This window comes from Protopterus annectens, chromosome 1.part2 (genome assembly GCF_019279795.1).
Source record: "Protopterus annectens isolate FY-2018-M chromosome 1.part2, PAN1.0, whole genome shotgun sequence".
NCBI classification, from domain to species: domain Eukaryota; kingdom Metazoa; phylum Chordata; order Ceratodontiformes; family Protopteridae; genus Protopterus; species Protopterus annectens.
In genome coordinates, this window is record NC_056727.1 from 117,476,404 (window position 1) to 117,501,404 (window position 25,001).

Genomic DNA, 25,001 nt, shown 5'->3' on the forward strand with positions numbered 1-25,001 from the left:
TGGCCAGCTCAAAGTAGGTGATGTGCATCGTCTTCCCCTCATTCACGGCTTTGGTGACTGTCTCAAAGAAGTTGATCAAATTTAGCAGACATGACCTCCCCTTGACGAAGCCAAACTGTGTGAGATCGAGTGTTTAGAGGTTGCCATTGTCCTTGCTATTGAGGTCCATGATAATCCATTCCATGGCCTTGCAGATCAGGCTAGTTAAGTTGATGGGTCTATAATTTCCTGGATCGGTGGATACTCTACCTTTGTGCAAAGGGATGACAGTGGCTGTCCTCCACTCAGCTGGGATGAAGCTGGTACTCAGGCTTTGGTTGAATAGGGTGCCAAATGGTGCTGCAAGTTCCTGCCAGAGTTCACATAGGGTGCAGCGTGGTATGTTATTGGGTCCCATGGAGGCTGTATTTTTTGCCTTTGAGAGAGCAGTGATAACCTGTTCCCTAGATATAAGGGGAAGGGGGCAGGTACAAGGGAATATCCTGATTTACTGATGGGGGGACAGAGGGATGAAGTTTTTGCTGAATCTGTCAGTCAGAAAGTTTGCTATATCTACGGCATTTGTATATGTTGTGTCCTTGACCACAAGTTCTGAACAGATCTGGGTGCTTCCTTTGAGGTTGCGGACATATGTGAAGAAAGCCTTATGATTGTCTCTAGTGGATGTGGCCAATTTGGACTCGAAGTTTGCTTTGGAGGATTTCACTAGTGCTGTTATTTGTTTGTTCAGGCTAAGGAGTCATTGCTTCCAATTGGGCCCCTCTCGTTCTTGGTCTTGGACAGCAATTTTTTCCTTTTGTTATAGAGTATATTTATTGCAGATGTCCACCAGACAGGCTTATTCTTCCTTACAGAGGATGATTTAGCCTTGTCAGGTATTCCTGATTCCATGTGTCTATATAAATGCTTGTATAGTAGTTTGGTGTAGTTTTGGATATTGGTGCCAGTTCCTACAGAGGGGGAGGGGGCTGTGAAGCTGTTTATACCATCCCTCAGGAAGCTGTAATCAGCTTTGGAGAAGTTTTTATGTCTGATACTAGCTAGAGGCAGGTTGGGGGAGATGATGACTTCGAAACTGACCGCTTTATGGTCGGATCTTACCAGGGAGGGTGATAATATAGGGATACTGCAGTGGTTACTCATGTTGGTTAATACCAAGTCCAAGATATTATCACCTCTTGTGGGGGTATCAACTAGCTGTTCCAAGGCATTTGCACAGGCAAAATCGAGGAATCTTGGGTATTTGTGTTCTGGCGTGAGTAGTTCTTCCAATATATATTTGGGAAGTTAGTCACCCAAGATCAGGGTAAAGGGTTGAATCTTGATAGAGTTGAATAGGTCCAAATAGGCGGATTGGGCATCTTGAGTCAGATTTGGGGGCCGGTATCTAGCTATGATTTGAATAGGGGTCTTGTCAGTAGTTAACTGCACTTGTGTCTGCTGTGTATCATACTGTTTTACCAGCCTGGAGGTGTGTATGTCTTTAATGTATATTGAAACTCCACCTCCTTTGGCTTTACTGCCCACACTTTGGGGTCTGAATGTATGATAGGATGAGTAACCAGGTAAGGCTGGGGTGCTCTCCGCAGCTTTGAATCAGGTTTCTATGACTGCACAGATGTCAGCATTTTTCATGGTTAAGAATGCTTGCAGTGAGTGTAGTTTCATGTTTAGACTCCGAACATTTACCAGCATGACCTTTAATTTGCATTTTGTTGACATTTTATGTTGGTTTTATCAACCTCAGGACTGTTCCTAAAAAAGACACTATGGGGAAGGCAAGAGCCTTTGCCAGATGCCTGACGCCCAGGTGAGACAGACCATATCTTCCCAGACTGTCAGGTACTGGATCCCCCTGGAATGACACCAGAAAGTTAGCCACTTGTTAAAGTCAATCATTTTCTGTTTTTTATTGAGGTATCATTCTAGGTGACAGCAGAATGCTGCTTAAAGCTAAGGACATACCTGCCTGGGACACACAGTCAGCGAGCTCAGTCATGTCTCTCTTCATATAGTTCAGAGAGGGACGTCTCATGTCATTCACGGCAACATGGACTATGACAGAGTCATAACAGTACCTGTTGTTGAGAGACTTGAGTGTGTATGTGATATGGTGGATTCTGGCACCTGACAGACAACTAACCATGACTTTCTCCTTATCCAGCCTGGTGAGAGGCACATCTGTGGAGTTTCCTATGACTAATATGTTGGGTTTATGGTGAAGGCTTAATGGCTGTGAGACACAGGTATGTGGATATGCGTGGTATGTGGTGTGGAGGGCTGTGGAGATTGCGTGTGCTTTTGCCTCGGAGGTCTCCTTTGTTTGGGTCTGTTTATGTGGAGAACCTCTGCATATGTGGGTGTGTTTATGTGTGGGTGGTGTTTGAGGTGTAGTGCTTTTGTTGACAACCTTTTCAGTGCCAGATATACTGGCTTAAGGGAGAGAGAGCATGGACTCTAGGTTCCTAATGTAATTGCATCCCTCACAAATTGTGTTCCTAGGTGGTAGGAGTAGATGGTTGTCCATGTACATGAGGCAGTTGCTACACTGTCTCAGGATGCCCATATACACCAGACTGGGATGCCCATATACACCAGACTGGCAGGAGAAACTGTAGGAAACTGTCCATCCATATTTCTTAGAATCTGAGGGAGAAAGGCCAGGGAGAGATTAGGGATGAGCCTAAAGCCCAAGTGCTTAAACCAAAACTAAGAGCTTAGAAAAACACTTAATTTAGACGGGCTATAAACAAGCAGAAACAGAAAAGATGTGTTGAACACTTTAGAGAACAAGCAAGTAGCAGGAAAAAGCAGCAGAATAGTAGGAAGAAACACAAATACAAAAAAATATAAGCAGCTGAATAAAGTTTTTTTTTATTTTATATAAAGGGGAAATGGAGAGAGCAGGAACAGAAGATAATTCAAGTTTAAGGGAATAAGGGGTTTGGCCTTCCCAAATGATCTCTATATTAAGTAGAATGAGTTAATGAGATAAGACTGGGAGGAGTGTCCCAGATCAAATTTACAGTAGGGGTGGGCAACTGCAAAAGCCACCAACTTTAAGAACACAACAGCAGTTGGGTGCCAGGGTGGGACACAAAATTATCTAATGATTGTAGTTATGGTTGCTGGAATCGTATGGCTCCTGAAATTTCAGCAAGAACTATTGATGTTCTTAGTGTTTCACTGTTGCAGTACTGACTTGTGGGATTTCCTGCTGTGGAAGTCAGAGTGAGTAGGTGAATCTTCCACGGGTACCGGTGTGGAGGCAGTGAAGGATCATACTAGCACATCTTCTGGGGATACGCAGGAGTCTGCTATGGATGTAGTGGGAGAACCCAGGCTAATTATTACTGAAGGCCCGCATGGCATTCTTCAAATCATTGTTCGCAAAGATGCCCTGAGCATATTATGTTATAGAGTGCAGGCCAAAGTCTGGTCCCTCGTCCTTCCACCACTTGGATGTCCCACATAAGAAGAAGCAGAAAACTAAGCATGCTTCTCCTTTATGGCCCTGAGACAATCTACTGGGCTGTCTCTCCCTTCTTCCTCCTTTTCTCCTGTTTCTCCACAAAAGGGGATTTCAGTTCATAGGTGTGTACTAGGCTAATGGCCCTGGAGCCTTTACAAGCCTAGGATAGCATAGGATTACCCTGTCATTGTGCCACCCGACCTTAGTTCCCAGTGCCTCTGTTGAGTAGAGCCACTGGAGTGATCCCCGGGGTGAAGTTATTTCCCATCCACTCATCAAGATTTCTCTTGAAGAGGACCAGAGAGGTGCTCTGTTTGACATGTATGGGAAGTCTATTCTATAGCATGGGCAGTCTCTGGTTTATGAATCTGTCCCTCCAGCATGTTCTGTTGATTGTGGTAATAAGGTTGAGGTCTCTGGAGCATGTGGTGCGGAGGGATTGGGATTTCTTTAGATGTAGCATTTCTCACAGAGCTGGGTCAGACGTGGCTTTGTATGTCAAGCAGAGATCGCCTCTAAGTAGGCAATATGAGACAGAATAGTTGGAGTTTTTTTATTCTGTCCATGTAGGACAAGTGTTTAAGGCCTAGGATCCTCTGTGAGGTACTTTTTTGGCCTCTCCAGTTGTTGCAGTTGTCTAGTGAGGTACACGCTAAATGGGGCATTGTACTTGATGATTGGCCTAATGAGGGAAGAGTAGAGGGAGACAGTGACCTCTTTCTTCCTGGATGCAAAATCCTTAGTAATGAGATGTGCCACATAGGACTTTCTGACAACAGTTGCAATGTGGTGGTCAAAAGAGAGGTTGCTGTCAACCTGTGTTTCCAGATCTCTTATAACAACTTCTGTGTTCAGTGCACTACCATTGATGGTGGTAATTCATGGGAACTGGGTTTTTCCCAAAGGAGATGACACATTTTTTGTCACTGAGCTTAAGGCCATGGTTCTGACACCAGTCGTTGATCTTGGTGAGGCCTTTCTGTAGGATGTCAATGTCACTTGGGGAGTTAATAGTCACTCCCAACTTGGAATCATCTGCGAACTTGGTCAGCCAGAGTCCCTTTGTGTTGGCCTGGACTTCAGAGAAGTAGATACCAAACAGGAGAGGACCTAGGACCAAACCCTGTGGGGACTCCACTTGTGACTGGTGGGCAGTGTGACTTGGAGTCAGCTACTTTCACACTTTGGATTCTATCTGTGAGCCAGTTTGCAACCCACCTAGTGATATAGGTGTTGATGTCTAGCTTAGTGAGTTTTCTATGATTTCTGAGTGGGGAATGGTATCAAAGGCCTTGGCCAGATCAAGGTAGGCTGTATGAACCACCTTGCTTTCATCCATAGCTCTGGTGACTGACTCAAAGAAGTCGACCAAGTTGAGCAGGCATGATCTGCCCTTCACAAAACAGAACTGTGTGGGATCCAGAGTTTGGAGATTCTCTATATTCTTGTTTATTAGGTCTATGATGATGCGTTCCATAGCTCTGCATATCAGATTCGTCAGGCTAATGGGGGGGAGTGATAGTTCCCAGGGTCTGTAGTCACTCCTCCTTTTTGAAGAGGGATGACTGTAGCAGTGCACCATTCGGTAGGGACAAAGCCTGAGGTGATGCTGTGATTGAACAGGGCACACAGGTGAGGTGCCAGTTCACTATGTAGTTCATGTAGAACACAGCCAGGGATATTGTCAGGTCCCATAGAAGCTGTATTCTTGGCTTTGGACAGTGCTGTTTTAACTTCTGTAGCAGTAATACTGGGTGCCTGGCAATCTACTGGTATTGTGATTGGTCCTTTGGGGGGGTAAAGTTGGCACTGAATCTGTCGGCCAGTGTATTGGCGGAATCTGTTGGCTTAGTATAGGAAGTACCACTGTGTAGTAGCTCAGGAGCAAATCTGGGTATTGTCATGGAGTTTCCTTACATAACTATAGAAGGTGTTGTGGTTGTCTTTACTATCTGCTGCAATTGTGTTTTCATAGCTAGCTTTAGAGGATTTGATGAGGGATCTCAGCTTTTTGTTGAGGCTGATAAGGGAGTTTTTCCACTCTTGGGACTTCACCTTATTCCGCATCAGTTTCTTCCTTCTGTTGTAGAGTCTGTTTAGGGCAGGGGACCACTAGATTGGCTACATTTTTAGGAGGATAGCATCTTGGCTCTATTGGGTATGGCGAGATCCATGCATTTGTGTACGTGTTCGTACAGTGCATTGGTGTATGATTCGGCGGTCAAGCAACTGTTCTCCATTTGCATGGGTGCTGTGAAGTTAGCCACCTCGTTTTTAGGAGCCCAAAGTTAGCTTTCATCTATTAAAGAAGACTCATCTGGGGATGAGTCGTTGGCATACTCTGCCCAGATTTCATCTCCCTTAGAATATGCTTCCCCGGAAGAAGAATCAAATGGCAGAGATTCTCCAGGGGAGGATATTTCTTTTGGGGAAACCATTGTTAAAATGAGGGAGTTCTTTAAATGGGATTTTTCCCATTTGTCAGAAACTTAAAAAAGCTATTATGACCTTCTGCAGATGGATTCCCCTTCTCCATCTGCAGTTCCCCCTGTGCTGCCAGCCTTTTTAGATGGCTTCTCAGCAGCTTATATGTGCTCTGGCTGTCAGCCTCCTCCCCTAAAAGGCCGTATAAGTTTTACAAGGTGCCAGAGGATTCCAAATTCCTGTTTAAATGTCCCTCTGCAGACCCTGCAACAGTTTCTGTGTCTGCTGATAAGGCCTCTTAAGCCAATGCCTTCCACTTCCCTTCTCCCCTCAGACAAGTAGAGTGAAGTTATGGCGAAATTGGGGAAGAAAGTCTATACATCAGTAACTTTGACATTTAGAGCCATAAACTACGAGACCCTTATAGCAAAATATTCTTTAGCCCTTCTCTGTGATGCCAGTAAGCTAATTTCAGAGCTTCCAGACTCTCTTACTAAGGATCAGTTATCCTTCATTCTGAACTCTTTTGCTCAAGTCACAAGCCATTCAGTTAAGTGCAGCTATGATGTAGTGGATCATCGTCCAGAGCTGCTACTTCAGGGTCTGTTCTCCTGGCTCAGGCTACAGCTCTTGCAAGACAACATAAAGCTAAAATTGTGGATGGCACCCCTTGACAACAAGGCCTTGTTTGGTGCTTCTGATGCAGAATTCTTTAAGTCTTTACAAGAAAAGGGCAAAGAGCTGCAAGACCTAAAACACATTTTTGTGTCCCCACTTCCCAGATTTCAGAGGAGCTACCCATCAAAAACCCTGTTTGTAAGGAAACCTTCCAGAACTCAGTCTTCCAAGGGTGAAAGAGATACTAGGAAGCAATACTCAGCCAGGTCCGCAACATCTCCTGCTGCTTAGGAACAGCCCTTTCTGAACAAGCCGTGTAGTCTGACTACCAATCTCCTTGCAGCCAGACCCATCTTTCCTTACAGCTTTCTGTTTCTCTCCCTGCTTGGAAACAGATCACCCAAGACTCTTGGTTCCTCTCCGTTATCCTTCAAGGATACTTCATGGTGTGGAAGACTCCACCTTCCTTCAGGGGTATTCCACAACCCCGAAAAGAACAGCTGGATTACTTTCCCCAAGTCATTTTCAGTCTTGTTTCTCAATGTACCATTCAGGAGTTGCCACCTTCGCAAATAGGGAAGGGTTTTTACTCCAGGATGTTCTTGGTCCCCAGGAAAGATGGGCCCTGGAGGCCTGTCCTAGACTTGTCCCACCTAAACACCTTCCTGAAGGTTCTCACCTTTCGCATGGTATCCTTGAGCACTCTACTTCCTCTCATCCTCCCTCAAGTCTACATGGGGTGTCTGGACATCAAGGAACCTCCAAATTCTTGTTCATCTTCGGTTCAGGAAGCATGTTTGCTTTGCTATTGCTTCCTCAAATTTTCAATTCTGTGCCTTGCCTTTTGAATTGTCTACGGCTCCAAGGGTCTTCACAAAATGCTTAGCTCCTGTCATAGCCATTTGCAGGCTAAGGGTTATTCAAATTTTGCTGTACCTGGATGATCTTTTTCTCCAAGCTCATTCTCCAGACACCTTTCAGGAGAATCTGTTCTTCATGGTGTCTCTGCTGGAGGGTCTAAGATTCACTGTCAACTGTCAAAAATCTATCCTGGTACCTTCACAAGACCATGTTTTTCTAGGATGCAGAATACAAACAGGATGTTGGCTTCCTTACCTCCACAGAAGGTTCTTTCTCTCTCACTGCCTACATTCAGGCCCTAATGCTTCTTCAGTCTCTTACTTCCAGAGTTTCTCTGATCATGGGTTCTTTGGCATCCACTATCCCCAGGCTACCTCCAGCCTAGCTGCACATGAGGAAATTCCAGTTGTACCTCAGGTTAGTATGGATGCAACACTCTCACCCATTGTAGTTTGTTATTCCCCCTTCTTCCCTGCTTGAAAAAGGAACTGAACTGTTGGATTCAGCAGGTTACCTTGAATCCAGGCCTACCCTTACAGCCACCCCGTCCCACTCAGAAGCTGTTCACAAATCCTTCAGACTTGGGATGAGGAGCAACCATGAAGGTTCAAGATGTTTGTATTCTCTCAAAAGAGGGAACACATAAACATATAAGAGATGAGAGCCCTAATTTTCACTCTACAAATTTTCAGACATCTTCCAGGTGTCCTGAAGTGGTTCACAGACAACACCACAGTCCTTTAGTACATCAACAAGCAGGGAGGGACCAAGTCTTATCTCCTGTGCTGACTGGCTCTCCAAGCCTGAGAGTTAGCCTGTCAGAGTCAACTCACCTTTCAAGCAGTCTACATTCCTTCCACTTTAAATGTTGTGGCAGACACATTGAGCAGGTCCATGACTCAGTCCCATTGATGAATGTTACACAGGGATGTGTTTATGGACATTGTCCATCAGTGGGTGTATGCCTTGGGGTAGATCTCTTCACCTCCCATATGAGCAGACAACTTCCAAAGTTTTGTGTCAGTGTTCCAAATCCTCTGGCATGGAAGGTGAATGTCCTATCTTTCTCTTGGAAGCAATCTCTCCTTTGACTGAACAAGCAAACAAGGTCACTGGTGAAATCCTCTAAGGCTAACTTCGAGTCCAAATTGGCCACATCCACTACAGACAGTTGCAAGGCCTTCTTCACATGTCTCCGCAATCTTAAATGTAACACCCAAGTCTTCTCTGAACTGGTGGTCAATAACACTACATACACAAATGCCATCGATATAGCCAATCTGCTGGCAGACAGGTTCAGTGAAAAGTTCACCCACCTGTTCCCCCCATAAGTAAACCAGGACATCACCAGGGAGCAGGTCTTTAATGCCCTCTCAAAGGCAAAAAAGACAGTCTCCATGAGACCCGATAACAGCCCTGGCTGCATCCTACATGAACTCAGGCATGACCTCTCAGCTTCATTAGGCACCCAATTCAACCAAAGCCTGAGCACTGGCTTCATTCCAGCTGAATGGGGGACAGCCACTGTCATCCCTGTATATAAAGGTGGAGCGTCCACTGACCCAGGCAGTTATAGGCCCATCAGCCTAACTACCCTGATCTGCAAGGTCATGGAGTGCATTGTCATGGACCTTATAAACAAGGACATTGGCAACCACCAAACACTTGACCCCCACAAAGTTTGGTTTTGTCAAAGGGAGATCATGCCTGTTAAACTTGGTCGACTTCTTCAAAACAGTCACCAAAGCCATGGACAAGGGGAGTACAGTGCATACTGCCTACCTTGACCTAGCCAAAGCCTTCAGCACTATTCCCCACTCGGGTATAATAGATAAACACTCCCAGTTAGGCATCAACCTGTATGTTATCAGATGGGTAGCTAACTGGCTGACTGATAGAACCCACTCAGTCAAAATAGGGGAAGCCACCTCTAGTAGTAGACCTGTAACGAGTGGTGTACCCCAAGGATCTGTCTTGGGGCATGTAACGAGTGGTGTACCCCAATGATCTGTCTTGGGGCCTGTACTGTTTGAGATGTACTTTTCTGAGGTGCAAGACAAAACCAGTGGTCTGTGGCTAACCATGTTTGCAGATGCCTGCAAGCTGGGTGCTGTCTTAAATTCCCCTAGTGATGTGAACATCCTCCAAGTGGGCCTTACCCAAACTAATGACTGGTGCCAGAAGCATGGCCTCAAACTGAATACCAAGAAATGGATAATTTTCCCCTTTGGGGAAATGGCATCCCCACTAATTATCACATTAATAACAATGTACTAAGCATGCAATCAGTCGGGAGGGACTTGAGCACCCAGGTTGATAGCAACCTGACTTTTGACCACCACGTTGTCTCCGTTGTACGGAAGACTTTTTACATGACCCACCTCATAAATAAGGGTATTTCATCCAGGAACAAGGAGGTCATAACATCCATGTACTCCTCCCTTATCAGACCCATCATCGAGTACAGTGCCCCCTTCGGCATGAATCTTGCCAAGCACATGCAGCAGCTGGAGAGACCACAGGGGTTCCTGATCAGGAAAATCCAGGGTCTCAAACACTTATCCTATACAGATAGACTAAAAGCCCTGCACCTCTAGTCAGTCACATACATACTGCTCAGAAGTGACCTGTGTCTGGAATACAAGGCCATCTCTGACCCAGCCTTCATGGAGTTGCTGCATATCCGTAAGTCGAACTCCACTCACACAACCAGCACGCAAGGCCTTAACCTGGTCTGTGTCATTAATAGAACTTGTTGTCAGGATAGATTTGTGTCCCAAAGATTCCCCCATCTGTGGAATAGTCTCCCTCTCCATGTCAAGCCCGAGTACCTCTCTAGCCCTTTTTAAGAGGAACCTGGACGACTGGATGGGAAACTGAAAATAGACCCCTGGGATCCCACCTGTGTCCCTGCTGGACAGCGGAAACAGGTGCTGACTTTGAGGGAACATGGGCCAAATTCTTGGCCAGGCTTATAATGGCCTCAGGGTCAATAGCCTAGTATCATCCTATGAATCTATGGAAGGGGGTGTTTCTCTATGCATTCCCTTTCTTTCTGCTTCTCCAAAAAGTCTCGTTGAAGATCCAACAGGAGCAACCAACATTTTATTTATTTATTTATTTATTTACATTTGTTAACTGGGTAGTGTCCGACTTGGCCAGAAGCCCATTTTCAGTGAAGACCCAGGGAGAAAAGCTCCGCAAAGACAAAAATAGTAGTAATAATAATGATAATGAAAATACAGTTAATAAGATCTAGAACTATACACTAATAACTAAAGTAACTAAGACATTATTGTGATAGAACAACATAGAGAATATTATGTACTGATGGGAAACAGAAAATACACCCCTGGGATCCCACCTGTGTCCCTGCTGTACAGGGGAAACAGGTGCTGACTTTGAGGGAGTATGGGCCAAATTCTTGGCTAGGCTTATAAGGGCCTCCAGCCTCCCTTTTGGCCAAGACAGCATTGGTTCCCCCTTCTTCTGCATTTAACCAAAGGTAATCATCACAAGCCATCCCACAGAGTGGAACTACTCACATGGGACAAGGGATCTCTAGTACATCCACAGATGTCAACCCTGCAACTGACTTTGTGGCTGATAGGGTTTTGAGCCCTTTCAGACACCCTTTGTCTGAGGATATACTGCAAGTTCTGCAAGAGGCCAGAAAATGCAATACTAGGAAATCCTATAAGGTCATAGGAAGAGTTTGAATTACAGTATGGAGTGGCCAACTAAACATGGTCTCTTTTACAGGAAATCTGATGTTATCCCTGTCACTATTCATCACTTTTGGGTCTTGGATCCGACATAGGATCTGAGCCAGCAGCTTTACAGACAACTTCTAGGCTTGAGCTCCTCCCACTCCCATGATCCCTTGCTACCCTCTAACCCCTCAGATCTCGTTTGCCGCGATCAGCTACAAATGCAGGTTTCTTTGGCTCAGCTCCTGTAGTTGGATAAGTAGCTTATTTTCAGTTTTTTTCTTTACTGGATTTTTCTTGGTGCTTAGTTAGTTAGTTATTCTTAGAGTTCTCTTCTGTCTCAGTAGTTTAGTCCCTCTCCTCCCATTTTGTAATTCTTGTTGGGTTGTTCCGTTTATGACACCCTTTTTCTAGTAGTAGTGGGTAGTAGTTTTTTCTAGTGGAGTAGTTCCTTAGTTTTTTGGAGTAGTTTTATTGTGTGTGTTTACTGTAGTAGTTCAGCTGTGTTCTTTCCGGTACTGACCTCTGCTTGCCTCTTCGGTCACAAGTTAGCTTGTCCCTTATGTTTAGTCTATTTTTTTCTCATTATGTCTGACCAGCCTGTCTGTTTTAAATGTGCGGTTGGAAGATACCTGTTTCTGATTTGCACGAGGAGTGCCTTTATTGTTTGGGTGCCGACCACCTGGAGGTTGAATGCAGCATTTGTGCCGCATTCAACCCTATGGCTTTGGTTGAGTGCCAAAACAAACTCCTCTTGAAAGGGTTGGCTCAAGGGGGTACCTTGGCTCAGTCACCTGCCAAGTCTGGGCCCTCAGAACACAAAAGGAAGACCCTCTGCCTTTGGGGTCTTCGTCTGCAAAAAGACAAGACTGTCGGATCCTAGTGCCTTGGATCTGACCCCAACCTTGACTCGGTCGGATCCGATGCCCTTGGATCCTAAGATCCATGACTTTCATGGATCCAGGTCTTCCACTCCGAGGCCTTCGGATCCGAGGTCGCGAAAGTCCACCCCCGGATCCAAGGTCTCCTGTTCGAGGCCTTTGGATCTGGCCAGATCCAGACCAGCTGCGGATACAGTTTCCTCGGATCTGAGACATGTGGGATCCAAGCTGTCAGATCCTACCTTGTCATCCGATCCAAAGAGGTTGGATCTGGGATCAGTGCTGGATCCCACTATTGATATCAAGGATTCCCCCTCAGGTTCTGGCTTTGGGGAGTCTCCTTCTGTCTCCAAACACAGAAGTCGTTCTTTAGAGGAGAGGTCCTCAGGATCTCGACACCTATTCCTGGCTAGGTCCTCGGCTTCCAGGAGTTTACTCCCTTCTAATATGGACAGGATGATGAGGTCCTTCCTCAAGGCTTAGATTGAGTTGTGGCTTCTCTCATCCCCTGCCCATCTGGCTAGGGGGCCATCTCTTACCACCTCATTGACTTCTACTCGTCCGACAAGGATGGTGTCAGACTTTCTGGCCCTGGATCACACAGGGAGGGAGATGGGGATCCCTGGGGACCTTTCTGTCCTTACCCTGTCTGACTCCCTGACTGCTTCTGCTCGGCCTCCCACTGAGTAGGTGGGGTCCCGGGTCTGAGTAGTTGCCCCGGAGTCCTTGCGTGGGGGTTCCGGACCTGTTTTCTCAGACCGTTCCCTTCCCCTTGGTGCTTTGACCCTTGACAGCATGGGGCCAGTACTACACGGAGGCTCTAACCTGCTCTGGTCCTTCTTCCCTGGTGGGCCCTCCTACTCGGAGTGCAGACGGGGCATCGTCCTGTCCTTTGGCTTTTGAGTTGTAGAGAGGACTTTTTCCTCCCAGAGTGTTTCCTCCCCGGCCTTCCAGGAACCATCCCCGCCCTTCCAAGCAGACCCTACTCATCCTGTCCCAGGTCAGCCCTCCCGAGCCAGCCTTCAGGTGTGAGCTGCCCCACTCAGGTTCCCCCTCTCTTCCAAATCCTCCTCTGAGTCACCGCTGGAGGAGGTTCCCTAGAAGAGATTATGTAAGAGGAGACACTTGGACTCCCCTGCTGAGTCACTCACCGAGGATACGGACCTCAATGAAGGGAACAAGTCCCCCAGATCTCCACCTGAGGATGTCTCATTTGTGGACATCTTGGAAATACTTAAGCTTTATGGCGGTTGATCCCCCCCCCCAATTCTCTGAGGAGTCTGTCTTTCTGAAAGCTTTTGGGATGGGCCCATCTACTTCCTGGGTTTTTCCCCCTGCAGACGAACTTGTAGACCTTATCGCCAACAGGGCATGGAAGGAGCCAGATACTGTGCAGCCCATTCCTAAACATGCAGACAAATTTCTCAGTCCCCCTACTGACAAGCAGTTCTGATCAAAAGGCGTTCCAGTCGATGCAATTGTGGTAGCTGCAACCATCGAGAGAGCTGGCAAAACAGAGCACCTCTGTCCATCCCCCCAGCCGTGAGTCCGAGGCGATTGACAGGCATAGAAAGCGGGTTTTTGCCAGAGCCGTTTTCAGTCTGCAGACATTAAACTGCCTGCCACATTTCACCCGACTACAAAGGGGCCTGATCAAGGAGATTACCATGTCTTTTTCTGAGATACTGCCTGCCAGGGAACTAAGTAAGGTATCCCCCAAACTATGCACACTTTCTTCTCTGACTAATTAATTGATGAGGCTGATTGCAGACGAGATGGAAGGAGCCTGTTAAGTGGCTGACACAGACATTGCCATTCTGCATCATACTTGACTGTGTTTTTGTGGATTTGTGGAGTCCTTTAAGGCATCTTTCACCAGCGTCCCCTTCGATGGTTCCACTATGTTTGGCCCTTCGGTGAAGGAGACTCTCACCAGCAGTGATCAGGAAGGCAAGACCCTGTCAGCTGTTAGAATCAGGTTTTCCACCCCTCAGCACTCCTTTTCCAAGATGTAGTGAGGAGTCAGGAAAATGTGATTTTTTGCAAATCTCAGTCTGCCTTCTCGGATGCTCAAGATGAGACCTCCTCCAGAGGTCGGGGGAGAGGGTTCAGTGGCAGTCACCGCCCCGGGGCAGAGGGGATCCACAAAACTAGGGCTCCAGGTAACCCTTCTCTGAGAAGCTCCAACAGCACTCTTGAGGCGCTGCCCAACTGTCCTACCCTAGAGGCAGTCGGAGGTCGTTTGTCACTGCACCCTTTGGCCTGGGCAAGTATTACAAAAGATTGTTGAGTGCTAAACATTATTTCCAGGGGATATTCTGTTCCCTTTTCCCAGTCTCCTCCTCCAGTCAGGCGATACCTCCCCAATGTACCACCCCATCAGACAGAGCTAGCTCAGGAAGAGTGCTCTAGCTTCTTTGAAAGAGAGTCATTCAAGAGGTCCCCCAGGACAACAAGAATATGGAACTTACTCTCACTTTTTTGGTGTCAAAGAAGATGGGGGACCTGCATCCAATCCTGGACCTCAGCAGTCTCATTCTGTATGTTAAAAAGTCCAGGTTCCAGATGGTCAGTGTTCAGTCCACTGTGCCTCTGTTGCACAAGGATGATTGGATGTGCTCTATAGATCTCCAGGATGTGTACTATCATATAAAAATAGACAGGCACTCCAGGAGACGTCTCCACTTTCAAGTAGGGTTCAATCACTACCAGTTCAGGACCCTGCCTTTTGGTCTCACCCCGCCCCCCCGGGTGTTCATCAAGTGTATGGCAGTGCTCGCAGCTCACATGAGACTGCAGGGATTGCAGGTGTTTCTGTACCTCGATGATTGGCTCCTCATAGCTCCCACGAAGCATCGTCTGGCCTCTCCCTTTCAGTACCTACTCCAACTTTTTCAACAATTAGGCATTACAGTGAATCTCCCCAAATCCAGCCTGATTCCATTCCAAAATCTGGAATTCATTGGGATTCAGTTGTACACTGTGTCGGAGATTGCAACGCTCCCTCTCTGTGAAGTACACCTCATCAGATGTCATGTTCAGTGTCTTCTCGATCTGTCTCATCCCCAGGCCCACCTTGTTCTCAGGGCAATAGGGTCCATGGCAGTAGCGATCTATCTCGTGCCATTAGCCAAGTTCTACGTGAGGGTTCTGCAGTAGACTCTAGTGGTTCAGTGGTCTTCCCTGTTTCATCCTGTGACATCTCAGATCCACCTCACTCCAGTGTGCACGTGTCATCTTATCTGGTGGATCCAGTCTCCCAACCTCCTTGCAGGCATACAATTCTCTCTTCCTCCCCCCAGCGCCACAGTGACCACAGACACTTCCCTGATGGGGTGGGGGTTGGGGCATTTTCAGGGAAAGACTATCCAAGGCACGTGGTCCGAAGCAGAGACCAAACTGCATATCAACATCCTGGAGATGAGGTCAGTTCTGCTCACGTTGCAAGCCTTCCAAGGCTGCCTCCCTCCGGGTACCATTGCAGTTCACACAGATAACATGGCTGTTGTGTGGTACATCAACAAGCAAGAGAGCACACGTTCACATCTGCTTTGTCGTAAGGCCTTGAGAGTGTGGGAATGGGCGATGTCCTTGTGGTGCTTTTTCATTGCAATGCGTATTCCCGGGAAGTCCACCGTGCTGGCAGACAGACTCAGCAGGATAATTCTGAGTCCTCATGAGTGGTCCATGAATCCTTCAGTGGCAGAAGAGATCTTCCTTCTTTGGGGTCAGCCGAGCTGCGATATCTTTGCTTCCCCTCTCAACCACAAATGCAGCCAGTATTTTGCCCTGATTACCCCAAATGGGATGTCCCCCAGGACTGCTCTGGTCCACAATTGGCCCCCATGTCTCCTTTATGCTTATCCACCCTTGCCTCTTATTCCCAGGGTTCTACAGAAAGCCCATTGCCTCAAGGCCAACTTGATCCTCATTGGCCCATTTTGGCCTCAGTAGGAGTGGTTTCCCCCTTCTTCGGCCTCACTTGAAGTACCCCCCCCTTGGGTACTAGATCCAATTCTGGATCTAATTCCCCATCCCTCTCAGATTCCCAACTTACAGATGGTTTGTCTGACAACATGGTTTGTCCACTTCTAGTAATCCAGAACAAGCCCAGGCTACCTTCTCCCATTAAATATTATCCTGGCTTGTCAGAAGGCTTCCACTAGAAAGATTTTCACCAGTAAATGGAAACTGTTTTCTGTTTGGGCTAAACAGAACAATATTGATCCAGCTTCGGCTTCCATTTCAGATATCTTGCTGCTCTTGTCTTTTGCTGTTTCAGGACAGAGCTAGCTTCTCGACTGTCAAAGGCAGTTGGCGGCTATTTCCAACGTCCATGTTTGTGAGGAACCTGCCTTCTCCTTTCGCTTTTGTAAGGCTTTTTTAAGAGAGGTTTTTCTGCTCCGACCTCCTGTCAAGGATCTTTCTCCTCCTTGGGACCTTTACTTTTTGCTGTAGTCTCTCGCGCTTGCCACATGTGATATCAGATTTTTGTCATGGAAGATGGCTTTTCTAGTAGCCATAACCTCAGCTAAAAGGGTTTTGGAATTGCAGGCTCTTTCTATCCAACTGCCCTTCATTGTTTTTCATAATAAAGGGGAATATCTCTCGCTAGGTGTGCATAGACAACTGTGTTTCTGTTTAGGTAGGACAAACAGTTTCTGCAAGTCTGACCAGCTGTTTGTGGCGTTTTCTCTTAACAGGAGGGGTCAGATGGTGTCCAAAGTAATTATTTCTCATTGGATTTCGAAGTGTATTTCCTTGGCCTGTTCGTCTAAATGTCTGTCTTTACCAGGTCCAATCAGAGCCCGTTCCACTAGATCTATGGCTACGTCAGCTGCCTATCTGGCCCGTCATTTCATAGATGAGATTTGTGCAGCTGCCAACTGATCTACTCCTCACACTTTTGTTAATCATTATAAGCTTGACATTGTCTCCAGGAACAGAGCTTCCTTTAGCTCCATAGTTCTTCGGTATGTCTTTCCGTGAGGCCACCCAGAATTTAGGGTAGCTGGGGACTCTGACCCAAGAGTGAGGAATAGTGACCTGGATAACATCAGATAAAGAGTTATGCACCTACCATAACTTGGCATCTGTGTTATCTTATGTCACTATTCATCACTATCCCTCCCTCCATCCCCCATCCTGTAGGATCTGGAGGATGTGGATATGCCCTATCAGGTGACCAAGGGCTCCCTTAGCTGCTTTCTAGCTTAGAGCAAACTCGATCTGAAGGGTTAGAGGGCAGCAAGGGATCATGGGAGTGGGAAGAGCTTGAGCCTAGAAGCGGTCTGCAAAGTTGCTGGCTTGGATCCAGTGTCCGATCCAAGACCAAAGAGTGATGAATAGTGACATAGGATAACGCAGATGCCAAGTTATGGTAAGTACATATTTCTTTATAATCTATTATGGAACTGTTGAAATAGGTAATGGCCTTTGAAAAAAAGTTACTTGACTGGCCAGAGACCAGTTCAGTCAGCAAGGCAGAGGCTACGGAATGGTTTCCCCTTAGACAAGAAGGCTGATTCCAGCAATTTTTTTTTTAAGACTGCTTGTGGCTTTGTTTGTTTACATCATTTCTTCCTCTGCCCACCATGCCCCTTTCTAGAGAGAGATTTCCTCATTTCAAATAAAGATGGTTTGACATGACCATAGTGAGTAAGAGAAGTAATTGGAACTGGCTACAGATTAGAATTCAAGACCTTCCTCACAGTTTCTGGGAATGCCTTCTATTAACCCTGTCCCCACCAGTCCATTTTTCCTTATTGAGTCCTGTCTTGAGCCAGCCACTGGAATAAGTAACCATAGAAAGGACCCCTTTGTCAGAGTAAGAAGCAAGATTTTACTGAAGACTTTACTTTGTTCCCAGGATGGATGGCTCTTCAAGGCCTTTCCTTGAACTATCAAGGCAACACAAATTCCTGAGATTTAAAAAAGGAAGCATAGCTGTCCTTAAATTTTTAAAAAGGGACAGCTTGATTCCACTTTACCTCCTTGACGTTTGGACTTTCTTCCCCAGAGGTAGTCATTGGATACTTGGCTTCAGTGATTGCCTATGTCAGAACGAGGGTATTTACCTTCACTCTTACCTGGATGACTGCCTCATAGAGCTCATATCCCAGGAGCAACTTACCTGAGCCCTGGAATACACAATCCGCTGCCTGTCCAATGAGGCATCTTCCTCAGCCACCAGAGGTCCAGCCTCTCTCTTGCCATCAGGAAAGTACCTGTTTGCAGGCAGTATTAGACATCAAATCAGGCAGATTGTTTCTGCCACAGAATATTACATTTCTGCCTGTATACTACATACTGGCCACTAGAAGGACCCTTATAATAACAAGATCCTACCTGAAGGCATTTAGTACATTGCTTTCTTCCTTATGATACTGTTGACCAGGCTACATGTGCAAAGGAAGAAATGCTCTCCCTTATGTTTGGGAGAAACACCTCCATCCACTGAATAGAATTCTCTCCCTTATCTTTTCGGTACAAGAATTCAGATGATGGGTACATTAAGTGCAGGCCGTCTCAGTTTGTCATTTGTGGCTTTGTAAGGTTCTCATCGCCTGAGCACAAATCCATCAGACTTTGCTTGGGGGCCCATTCAGGCCTCTGAAAACCAGATGGGAAAACAGGACTAAGCCAAGCAAATAAACATGAAAGATGTGCTAGTACTGACTTGTTATGCTTTTCTGATGTTAACCAAAAAAAAAAAAACTGAAAGCAGAGGGTCATCAGGGTGGTAATGAGCAATTCCACATTAATGCTGCAGCTCAAAAGGCAAGGCGGGGGCTCATTTATTTAGCTTTACAAACTGGCAGTGACAGCCTATGACTTGACCCACGCAGCAATAATTACATTTTCAAGCCTCCTGTATTCTTTCTTCCCATAGTCCCTTGGTAGGCCGGTTGAGAAGCTCTGCACTTAAACTTGAAAACTGCAGAGCTACATCCTCAAATCTTCCACATACTAGCTCATAGAGGGGAATCCCAGCCTTTGTTTTGTTTTTACTTTTATTGACCATGTTAGGCTACTCTGCTGACTGAATAATTTGGCCAAGACACTGGTAATTGATGGTTTAGGAATTGTCACACAGTGGTCTTTAATGGCATTGCACATTTTCTAAGTAGCAAAGTGTATGACAGATGATTAGGGTATATTGAAGAATATTTTCAGATTTAAGTACAGAGATATTATATATGGAAACTAGGAAAAAACGAAAGTTTATGACAATGGAATTTACAAACGAGCATATAAAGAAAATATTATTGTGGATTAAGAAGATGATTAAAGGCATAGAAAACAGAGTTGCTGTAAAGAAATCTTGAAAGAATATTAAGTTCCAAGATGGGTTATGGGGGAAGAAATTAGAAGCTATATCTCAAGTGGAAAAAAAAGTTAAGATTGGATTTCTTTGGAGGTTGACATATGACATTTTGCCCATTGAATTATAAATGCAGTACAGGGTACTTTTTTTTAGAAAGACAATTCCTAGTGAAGGAATGCAGTGGCAAGGAGATAAATGGAATGTGCCTTAAAACTGCAAAAGAATAAAAAAATGCTTTGGTGTTTGGTTACCGAAACTTTTGTTTGGAGTACAAATAAGGCATGTTTGAATGTAGAAAACAGTATATTTGAAATATTTTGAATGGGTAAAGGCAGATACGATTTTCAGAGATAAATTGGTAATGGAAAGTTTATGGGCTATTTGTATAGGAAGTTGCCATTGTGCTTTTGTAATTAAGCTAAGGATAATAAAACATGTTTTCAGCAATTAAAATAAGGTGGTTGTTGTGTCTTTCGGCTTTTCCTGGTTAGGGGTCGCCACAGCAGAACTCCAGTCCACTAATGATTGGCAGTAGATTTTTACATGCCGAGTTGCCGGCCCTGACGCACAACCTTCAGCGAAGGTACGCCCATTCATGCATGTCTCCACACAGAAGACGCTCTAGCCAAGAATCGAACAGAACAACATCTTACTGTGAGGCGACAATGCTACTGCAGCACCACCACCACAGTTAGTTAAGCAAATTAATACAAGACTATTGTACATGGTTAGAGGTTGGATATCGGTGTGAACTGTGTTATTCAGCTGTTAAATAGGTTTATTTAAGAGAGAAAGTGAGAGTAGTTTCATTTTTATTTTATTCCCCTTTGTTAGTTATTAATTTTATGTAATATATATCTAGTTTCTGGAAGAGGCTGCCCTTTCCTGTCAAGCAGAGTACTTTCCTAGCAATCTTTAAAGCCAGCCTGGATGACTGGATGGGTGATCAAAGGTTTTCACCAGGAATATTTAAAGAAAGTCTGCTTAATGTGGGGCACAGTTAGCTAGCTACCACCAACTAGGTATACAAGACATTGGTTTAATCTCGCATCCAAAGAATGCTGTCTTATGAGGGCAGAGCAGCCTTTATTACTGCAGCTGCTGTACAATATCTGTATTTGAACATTAATACAAGTGTCTGGTGTGGAGATGGAACTTTGCAGCCACATCATCTTCCTGGTATCAAATGTGTCTTTGCTACCTATTGAGTCAGTAAACCTGTCAGTGTTAGTGTGCACAGATTTATTGGCTTTCTTTCCCTTACAACCATCAGTTCTCAGAATTTTGTTCCATATATCCATGCAGGATGGCCTGGGCAATCAGTGTATTCTCAGCTGAGTGGGGTAGATGAAAGCTTTATGCATTTCTTCCTGTCTTCCTTCCTCCCCTCCTACTAGAAAGGGGGTTGCTGAGGGCAGGTGAAGAAAGAGCAAACCTCATATCATTATCCCATTTTTGGCAAAGGTAACCTTTCTCATCTGGTGCAGTCAAGAAAGAGTCCTGTACACATGGACAACTGTATATGTTACTTATTCAGATTTGGTTAATTCAGAATTAAGGAACCAAAAGCTTGGAAGCCTGATCCCACTCTAGGAGAGCTTTTCCAACAAAGTGCTACATATCCTTCAAGAAGCCAGAAAACCTACCAGCATGAAATTGCTGTGTGGACCGTTTGTTGTCCTTTGTCTCCCACTGGTAACCAGTTTCTTAAAGGAGTGATTTCTGTTCCCAAGGAGAGCGAATCCTCCTTCCTTTTGAAATTTTGTACTAGAAATGTTAATACTATCTCCCCTTGAGCCGGCAAACACAGCAGTGTTGAAGTGCTTGCCCTAGAAGACTTTATTCTCTTTGGCCATTATTTCAACAAAGAAGAGAATTTTAGAATTAGAATTGCAGGTTTAATTTGTAAAAGAGACTTGTGCAGTTTTCCACATGGACAGGGTGGTGCTTGGAACCAATCCTACTTTGTTTATGTCATTTTTACCAGGATAGTCTGACTGGACAAAACAGATGCCCCTTTTCAGAGGAGGCACAAGGGGAAAAGCTCCACAGTAGTTACAAGTTGGATAACATAACAGGTATTTAAAATAATGTTACAGAAACATACAAATGTACAAAGAATTTGATAAATAATATATAGTAGTTAAAGCTTATTTACAATATTAATGTTTAGATGTACATTATACAGTATTCTTTCCAAGACATATTAGGAGTTGTGGCAGTTAGAGATGACACTGAGAATTAGATAAAAACTGATGTGGTAGAGTAGACAAAAGGACACAAATGAGATTGACTAAAAAGTTTTGAGTTGTAGGAAGTTATAGGTAGAGTTGGGGTAAAAACGTAGCCAGGAGTTGTGTGTAAAGTTGTGTCAGTAGTTGGCCTCGAGTCAAACTGCAATTATCAGCTGTCAATATTTTACCCATAAGCACAGAATGAGGGGGAATGGTAATACACTTGGGTGTACATTGATAGATGAGGTGTAGACTGAACAAGTTGTGTATCACTTCATTGTCAAGGAAACAAGGCAGGACAGTAACTATCAGACCTTATCCAACAGGCTAGTAGATTGCATTATATTATGACAATAATGCATTATGTTATATTATGACATCTGTGGTATGATTCAGCAGGACGAGTCAAAGCCTGCTCTTCCAAGTCAGCAGCTGCTTCAGCTTCCTTTATTCCTAGTAAAGCTTGAGAACAGAGTATTTCTGAGGCAGTTGCGTGGACCTTGGCTCACACCTGTTGTAAACATTAGAATCCTGAATGTTCAACCCAAAAGTAGGTAAAATTTGTCACAGCAGGTCCAGCAAAGCTTGTGGATTCCTTATTCTTGGATCTTTGGCTAGGTAACCCTGTGTAATCAGCTGGTTTAGTACACCTCCCAGGCATATAATGAGTGATACTGAACCAACTATCCTTGTCATGAACCCAGAACATCTGTGTGAAAATGTTCACCATAATAAGAGATGTTGGTACAGAGTGATCACTGCTGCAGAATGGTCTTCTTTCCACTTACCCTCTAAAGGTGATTCCTGGGTTCCTGCCAAGTACCCAAGGATAGGGCTCCATGTTGGGGGAGCATCCTTCAGTTTTTCTTTCGTTGTGCATCTCTGTAGTTCTTCTGACAGGCTTGGCGGGTGCATTTGTTAGTGACATCCTTTTCTCCAGAAGAAATCTGGAAATGTCATGGGCTGCTTCCCCTTTCTACTAAGCATCCTGCTGATGTCCTCAGCTTTAAGAAACCATCTCTACTCTGGAGACATCCAGAGTTCAGGATGTTAGGTCCGATGAACAGTCATATTCTACCTTTTGGCTTATCAGTCATAATGAGTGATACTGCAGCAGTGATCTCTGTGTTTCCAAATCTTATGGTTATGGAGAGTATGCTTTCACAGCTATGCTTTCTGTGTGTATATGATACAGCTGAACTCATATAATCATTAATGAGTGAGTGTGTTTACCAGGCAGTTTGAGAGGAATAGTATTTCAGAAACTGAACTGAGAATCTGAATCTTATTCGGAAAAGAATACTGGAACTGAGTTTGAGACCTAAAGTTTGAGCATCCCTACTAGAATTGGACTTTAATCTTTAATTTTGTGAGTAGGATACCACAGCTTCTTGTCTGCTGACCAGGTTAGAATTGTGTTATGGTTCTTTTCTACTAACCTCTGACTGTGGGGGGGGGGGTGGGGGGGGTGAAGAATTCAGTGACTTACTTGCTGAGCCACTATCCCTGTAAACATGTTCAGGCATGGGCTTCATTTCCTGTATGTGCATACTTCTGTGCTCCTGAGATACACAGGGATCAAGCAGCTTGATTAAGAATCACCCTGCCTGCCTGCTTGCTGTTGCTGTGGCTTCCCCAAATATGGTCCCACCCACAGAAAAAGAAAATAAGTCATTGAGTGTGTTTACATTTTACATTCATAAGTAGTTACTAAGCAAATGGTTTAGAAGACCATTGATGAGCTTAATCCAATTTCCTAATTGTCTTAAAGCACTGTCTGGTTAACTGACTTGCTCAGGGTCATTCAGTAGGCAAATGAAGGCTGGAGAAATCAAACCATACCACCACAGGAAGCAGCTCATTAACAGCTCAGAGCCTTAATCCTTTGTGCTGCCAGAGTTTAACTGCCTAGTCTGCTGTTTGGCACTCAGGCTGGTAGATGGACGCTGGTCTCTAGTGTTACAGCTATATGTTCTACCTTTTCCCCTACTGGGCTGGCTAACCAAAGTATAATATGAATCCGGTTTTGTCGTTTGAAGTTCAGGAAACTAGTGGTTGCCAGTTAGATTAGACATTACTCACAATGCTTTGTCAGTTGAAGAGTAAAGCACTATTCGAGAGTGATTTACCTGAAGTGTACTGCATGATAGTCTTATACAATAACATTTAAGAAAAAATAAATAAATAGAATTGTTGCATAAACTTTTAAGAAATCCACAGTTGTGATCAAAACATTCTTCAAGAAGTACTTATAATGTTATCTGCGTGTATTTGAAACCCATATTTTTTCTGTTTTGTACAGGCTAACAGATGGCAATGAATACCTCTTTCAAGCCAAAGATGATGTAAGTTCAAGTAATCAGTTTATATATTGCATATAAGTGTCAGATGTATAGCATTCACAAAATAACGCATGATGGGTTATGAAAGTGCTGTTGCTTCTTTCTGAAATATGTGTGACTAGCAAGTAAACTTCATGCACCTTTTAGGGAACTGACATTCATACATGTCTAGAGGTGATGGAGTGCTTGAAACTCCTTTTGCTGAATTGGAAAGAAGGGCACTTTTGATAGAAGATTTTAGGAGCTGTGTGTTGTTAATGATTTTCCCAGAAATGCCATTCAGAAGACAGCTCTTTTTTACACATTTTATTGATGCATAAGGATAGTACTCAGGGTCCCCTTCATATAACCGAAATGCCACTTACCCGACTTTCAGAAGATCAAGCTGAGAACACCGACAGTACAAAACACTGACCAGTCAGAACACTGACGGGTATCTAATGGTAAGTAACTGCTTGGCCAGCATATTGACCTTTGCCCCTTACCTCCACAGTAGTGCAATCTCGGAGTTATATTTAGTTATGGGGGGTGTGCAGCCCCCCACTTGGGTGTGTTTTCTTTGCTTCTGTTTTAGTGTGCTTGTTGAGTTGTCCAATGGGTTACTTACCGTTAGTTACCCATTGGTGTTTTGTACTGTCAGTGTTCTTGGCACAATCTTCTGAAAGTCAGGTAAGTGGCGTTTCGGTTATGTGAAGGGGGATCCAGTACTCAGTGTTCTCATGTTTGTTTTTCAGCTTGTGAAAGGTGTTTGTAAATTGCGATTCACTGAATGGATGGGTTGCAGTCGTAATTTGCTGAACAAAGGCATTCTGTTGTTCATTACATACACTTCTACTGCTTCTGCTGTTAGTTAAATTTGCCAAAGATTAAACACAGTTAAATTAAGTTTTCTGGCAAAACATGACTAATTGCATATTTCTGTTATGTGACTAAACTGTGACGAAGGTCAAATTTTGATGGATTGTGTTCAGTAAAATATGTCCCTGAACTGCACTGCTCCTCCGTCATGTGAAATAAGCAGCCATAAAACTGTCACTTAAGCATACATTATTAGAGCATCTTATAGTATTTTTCACTTGGAGGGTACTTTATATGAGACAAAATGTGGCCATGGAGGGACTGTTTTTCTCAG

The 25,001-nt window shown here is 44.7% G+C and overlaps 1 protein-coding gene across 1 annotated transcript in view; it reads left to right on the plus strand.

Annotated features, from left to right (window-relative positions):
• Positions 1-25,001, plus strand: part of SPTBN1 (spectrin beta, non-erythrocytic 1) — a 2,377,138-nt gene that overhangs the window by 2,283,544 nt on the left and 68,593 nt on the right. Inside the window, exon 35 of the mRNA XM_044055150.1 lies at positions 23,830-23,872. Within this exon, the coding sequence (XP_043911085.1) occupies positions 23,830-23,872 (43 nt within the window). The remainder of the gene's footprint in view (positions 1-23,829; positions 23,873-25,001) is intronic.